At 46.4% G+C, this 5,716-nt stretch overlaps 3 protein-coding genes across 3 annotated transcripts, besides 6 other annotated features; all 3 read left to right on the forward strand.

Annotated features, from left to right (window-relative positions):
* On the forward strand, positions 1-757 carry Tc00.1047053506873.20 (hypothetical protein, conserved; the record flags this gene model as incomplete). Its single annotated transcript, XM_799247.1, has 1 exon — positions 1-757. A coding segment is annotated over one exon (757 nt), but the record flags the coding sequence as incomplete, so codon positions are not given.
* Positions 1-5,716: a sequence feature (heterozygous, non-Esmeraldo-like haplotype).
* Positions 35-58: a microsatellite.
* Positions 1,126-1,184: a sequence feature (A-rich).
* On the forward strand, positions 1,308-3,113 carry Tc00.1047053506873.10 (hypothetical protein, conserved; the record flags this gene model as incomplete). Its single annotated transcript, XM_799246.1, has 1 exon — positions 1,308-3,113. The coding sequence occupies one exon, from the start codon at positions 1,308-1,310 to the stop codon at positions 3,111-3,113; it is 1,806 nt and encodes a 601-aa protein (XP_804339.1).
* Positions 3,152-3,191: a microsatellite.
* Positions 3,413-3,468: a microsatellite.
* Positions 4,637-4,679: a sequence feature (A-rich).
* Tc00.1047053506873.4 (RNA helicase, putative) lies at positions 4,788-5,716 on the forward strand (the record flags this gene model as incomplete). Its single annotated transcript, XM_799248.1, has 1 exon — positions 4,788-5,716. A coding segment is annotated over one exon (929 nt), but the record flags the coding sequence as incomplete, so codon positions are not given.

Below are 5,716 nucleotides of genomic sequence, written 5' to 3' on the forward strand. Positions count from 1 at the left end.
CACGGGCATGGGGTGGCGAGAATTTGAACCGGAACAGCAGCAGCAGCAGCAGCAGCAGGATTGGGAGGATCAAACTCAGGTGGTGAATAGGAATACAGACTTAGAGAGCAGGCCGTCTAGTGGAATACCGAGACCACGTTCCTCCTTATATGGAAACCACGGCCTTAAGGAAAACACTAACGGTTGTCACAGGATACCCAAGGAATCACCGCGAAGGCGATCGATACCGATTTTGCACCGCAATGAGGGCATGGATTTTGGGTTAGAGGAGAGTCCTGGTGCGGTCCGGCGACGTCATCAGATTCAATGGATGGCCATTCCGGGATGCCGTGGAACGTGCGTACTTGATGTGCCCATTCATGAACTTATTGCACATGGCGATGGCAAGAAAAACATTTGGACGAAGCCGAAATGTCTCCAGTGGGCATTGCGGGTGGAGGATCCCGGTGAGTGGGTGGGCATTGGCGTCGGTGTTGGGGGCGGCCTAAAGTCGTGGTCGGCGAATCGCACCCCCGATTTGAGTCATCTTTGGGTGGTGACCTGTGGCGACACTAGGTACATATTTATACTCCGAGTGACAGTACACCCGAGCGTTAAACACGCAAAGCTCTCCATTCACGATGGAAAGGGGAAACGAATTGATGATGGCCGGATCCCTCAGTGGAATGCAACACGTAGTTGTTACCCTCAAGTCACGTTTGGAGGCCGCATTGGTGAAGTTTACCTCATGGATGGGCCTCGATTCGTGTCGAACTGAAAGTTTGCAGATGCGTGGGTGATGAGAATTGGCTGTGTGTATGTATTTGTACTGTTTGCGATTAGAAGCCTTTGGCTGCGGTCGTGCTAGATAGTGAAGTTGCCGAGAGGAAAGTTGTGATTTAGAACGGCAAAAAATGAACTGAGAAACTGAAAAGCGCTAGAGCGGTGGGGGCAGAGGGGGATGTAAAAAATAAAATCAAATCAACACACACAAAAGAAATAAATTGAGTTTTGTATTTGTCGCAGAGAAAAACAAAAAACCTTCCAAAGTAAAAAGTCGAGTGGGAACGAAGGAAGAGTGATGTCATCTGCACAATGCATTGCTGCATAAATTGGATTCAAAAGTGAATTGAGAGAAAATGGTTTTTTTTTTTTTTGTTTTTTTCTTGTTTTTGTTTTGTGTCGTTGTTGTTGCCCTTTTTTTTTTCTTTCCCTTTGCATTACGGTCTCTTTTCTTGCTAAGAAGCTGGGGAATAGGAGAATTGCAGGGCAGGGTGTGTGGGATATTGTCCTGTGTATGTGTGTTCGTGAAGCGTGCGCCGATTATTATGTTGCCTTTTGGGCTAGATGATATTCTTCTTATTGTTGCATCTGCTTCCCCTCTGCTCTGGGCAAAACGTGGGGATTTGGTGAGGTCTAGCGTCTACAAGACGGTCTCCTTGTTAACAGGAGATGACGCATATGCGAAACGGAGAGCTGAGGCTGCCTCTCGGAACTGCACGATACCATGTGCGTTACTTTCAGGAAAAGATGTTGAGGAAGTAACGGAAAACGCTTCTGTGAAGAACGACACAATTGTCAGTAGCAGTATTGCTGGCAAGTTTGCTGGGGATGTTTTGTACGAGTATCCGTGTGTTCCGCACCGTCGTTTCAATCCGGTAAAACAACGTCGTCCACCCGTTAAGGATCTTCTTCAGTACTCTGCGATGGAAGTGGCGGAAAGTCTCAATAGGTACTCTCTGGCGGAGGTGTATTGCCTGTATGAGGCTATACAGCAAGAGGGTCTTTGGGAGGCCGCGCTGAATGTGACAGAAGGAGCACAGATGGGCAGTCATTATGCATACCTCACCAAGAAGAACTTGGATGCAGCGATACAGACGCTCCTGTTGGCTGGGAAAACGCAGCGAGCAGTACAATGCTACCTGGCACATGCGAGAGAGGTTCTTCTCTCAGATGGAGTGTTAGTAGCATTGTTCGATGCCTGTAGACATGATGAGAAAGACAGCCTGGCGCTCTATCACGCTGTAAAACCTTTTTATGCTGAGTGGACCCCAGCTGTTTATGCATGCTGTCTCACTGTGAATGCCAAATTTTGTTGGGAAGAAGCCTTACAACTATACACTGAGTATGTGGAGCAGGAGCGGCAGCCACGAATTCCACGGATCATGGCAAGTGTTATGGGTAATGCGGGTCACAAGAGTCGTATAGAATACTTTGCTGGCGATGTAAGGTCATTAAAAAGTCAAAAATTACAGTTTTTATATCATGTCATACTTCCTTTGGTTGCTGACCGTCGGGCAGAACGGTTACAAGAATGTTACGATCACATGTTGTTGCATGAACCAGATTCTGTCGTGGATGTACTGCTAAGGTGTCTGCATACACCATGCGGTAGAGAACTGGCTGCCCATTGGCTAAAAACGTCCAATTCCAAAGTGAAGGATTCTCCACTTATACCGGACAATTTCGTGGACTTGGCGACTGCACTTTATTTTAAAAAGCCCAACGTGATGAACTTCAACTCTTTCCTGAAGATCATCATCGCTCAGGATCCAACAGTGCTTCCCTCACATGTTGGGGAGAAGCTGCAAGAATATGTTTGTCCTCTTTCGATGACAGAGAATGATGCTTGTGTGTTGGCTCGCACCCTCACCGACCAATCAGGACACTGGAAGCTTGCAGCACACTTCATGGCATCCATGGTAGTACGCAAGCAGTTTGCTGTTTTTCCACTCTTGTCTTCTTATGTGGCAAAGCAGGGAAAATGGTTACTTGCATCTCGAGCCATGGCGGCCTGCTTTTCTAACTGTGGTGCCTTTACGCAGGCAGAACTAAGTTTCTGCATTGAGTCTTCCGTGCTCGCTGGTCGCTGGAAAAGTGCGTTATTTTGGATGGAGCGGGCCCATACGCATGGCGTGCGACTTCCAACTGCGGTCTACGATGATGTTTTGGGCGCCACGAAACATTGTTCTTGGGTTGCGGCTCTTCGTGCAGTTGCGTCAATGCACGAGGCAGGGGGTGTCTCCTCTGAAAAGGGCATTCTCAATCTCCTCGAGACAACCGCCTCTCAGGGGGAAGTTCTCAAGGCTCTGCATGCCATAACTGCCACTGGAAAGGTTTACTGGACCTTGTAATGAGGCGGCGACGGACACACTTAAAAATAGAAAAGATAAATAATAATAATAATAATAATAATAATAATAACAATAATATATGTTTTTCTACACCCTTGCCAATTGCCTTCTCTCTGTCTTTACCCGATTTTCTTATCAAATTTTGGCGGGAGGATTATTTGTAAATTTCTGTACTTATCCACATGTGTATTTGTGCATTGTCTACTCTCAAAAAGATTTTTTTTGCTTGTTTTTCAATCGAAGTCGAATTATGAAATGAGCTTTGATTAATGTATTGCATTTGGTTCATGGTCGCATTCTCTTTTTTTTATATTTATAAATTTCCCTTTTATATTTATTTAGTTATTTTTATTTTGTCCGTTGTCTTGGCCTGTATTTCAATTTTGACTGGAATTGCACTCTTGACCAGCAGCAACGGGGACGAGTAAAAGTCACTTTACGGGTGGATTTATGAGTTGCCGTCAAATGTCTAACTCCTCACGTTAACTGCATTTTAGTCATCACAGAGTGTCACGAGCATTCTTCTCGGTGTCTTTTGTGAAGAGTTAACTGCTTTGTAAATTTCAGACAAAATAAATAATTAATAAACCAAAAAAAAAAAGAACGATTTATTTACGCCTTTTGTGATTTAATATTTATTACAACCTTGCGGCATGGTTATGCTGCTATTGTATTGTGCCAGTAAGTTGACAAGGCCATGCAAGCCGCACTGCTGCTGACTGCGGTGGTGCGGAAGATGCCACGCCAAGGACGGAGCGTCATCAAAGTGTACACACTCTCGCCACAACAACAACAACAACAAAACGGAGAAGGAATGAGGGTTGAGTCACATCGAAGCGTATTGCGGGAACCTGGTCGAAGAAAAAAAAAAAACAGAGGAATTTTTTTGCCGCCGTGTGGAAGATGCGATTGGACTTCATGTGTAACATGTGGGAGGCTGCACAAGTGTTAACATTCTTGACAATTGGAAGAAGGATGCCATCGCGAAAAGTATCATTCCTAAAGCTGCAATTTTACACGCATGGACTGTGACACAACAGGCATTTGCAGCTGCTTTATTGATTTCCCTCGTCAATTACGAATGTTTATTGTGGGTGCTGGCATGGTGCTCTACTTCAGCGCTGGAGCGGGCGATTCAACAGGGCTGTCCCGTGCGGAAAGCGGGGAAAAGAGGCGTTGAACAGCTGGCACCATGCACTTTCCTTTGCTTCACCATTCCTGTATCGGGGAGTGCCGCGCCTTCTTTTTTTTTTTTAAGTTTCCGGGTAAAAACAGTTGACCGGCGGAGGGGTCCGAATGGGCAGTGGTGGTGGAATGAACACACAAATAAACCTGGTGCCATTGTTCCAATGTTTGAGAGGCATGTGTGTGGGTTTTTTTTTCTTTTAATTTGATGGGAAAATAAATTCAACCCAAACGGACGAAAGAAAAGGGGAGCCTTCCTTTAAATGGGTCGGAACTTCGATCCACCAGTGCTTTAAATGTGAAGAGAAGGCAGTGTTTATGCTATTGATGAAAATGAATTTTTGTTTTCTGTTTGCTTCTTTTTTTTTTTTCTTTTTTTTTACTGAAAAACATGCAATGAATGCGTACATTCCGTGAAGAATAAGAAGGAGGGCTGTTGTCTTTTTTGGGATAGGGGAAAAGTGTGGTGAGGAGGGACATCTTCCTCTGATGTCAACTGCACGTGAGTGTCTTGGACCACTCATCTCCTACCTTCCCTACCCGAACTTTACCCGTGTGCAGGAGAATGTCATCCCGACGTTACTCCAGTGTGATGCCAACGTCGTCGTAGCCGCACCGACTGGCAGCGGGAAGACTGCCCTTTTGGAGGTGGCGATGCTGCGCCTATTTCGGGACCGTCTTCTTCCCAACTCCTCAAACGCCGGCAGCGCGGTCGGTTGCGAGGGTGCATCGGAGAGTAAAGCCGTATACATATGCCCAATTAAGGCACTTGCCAGCGAGAAGTATGGAATATGGCGGGAAATGTTTCCAACTCTTTCTGTGGCTCTTGAAACAGGGGATCAAGAGCAGTCACGAGGGCAAGAGGGTGGATTACTCGAAGTTCCCAATGCAGATATTATCATTACAACACCAGAGCGATGGGACAGCATCACGCGTAGGTGGAAAGAAGGGGTGATTTGGAGTTTGGTGGCATCGGTTGCTCTGCTACTTTTGGACGAAGTACACACCGTGAGCGAAGAAAGAGGGGCCGCATTGGAGGCGGTTGTGAGTCGCATGAAAGCCATTAAGGCTTCCATGAGTAGTCGTGGACCTCGTTTCTATTCCACTCGGTTTGTTGCCACCAGTGGTACGCTTCCCAACATTGAGGACTTTGCGGAATGGCTTCAAGTGGAGCCTGGTGGTGCTTTCTCCTTCACCTCCGCAGACAGGCCTGTGCCGCTGACATTACGAATTCTGTCGTACCCAAGCACCTCCAATAATCCCTTTGCGTTCGATCGTTTTCTTTCATTTAAGTTGTTTGGTCTCATACGACAATTCAGCGCGGGCAGACCAAGCATTGTTTTTTGCGCCTCACGCAATGAGGCGATTAATTCATCATTGAGGGTTGTGGCGGATGTGAAGGAGACGGCCTCAAGAGA

Source organism: Trypanosoma cruzi, genomic scaffold, assembly GCF_000209065.1.
Source record: "Trypanosoma cruzi strain CL Brener 1047053517159 genomic scaffold, whole genome shotgun sequence".
In the NCBI taxonomy this organism is placed as follows: Eukaryota; Euglenozoa; class Kinetoplastea; order Trypanosomatida; family Trypanosomatidae; genus Trypanosoma; species Trypanosoma cruzi.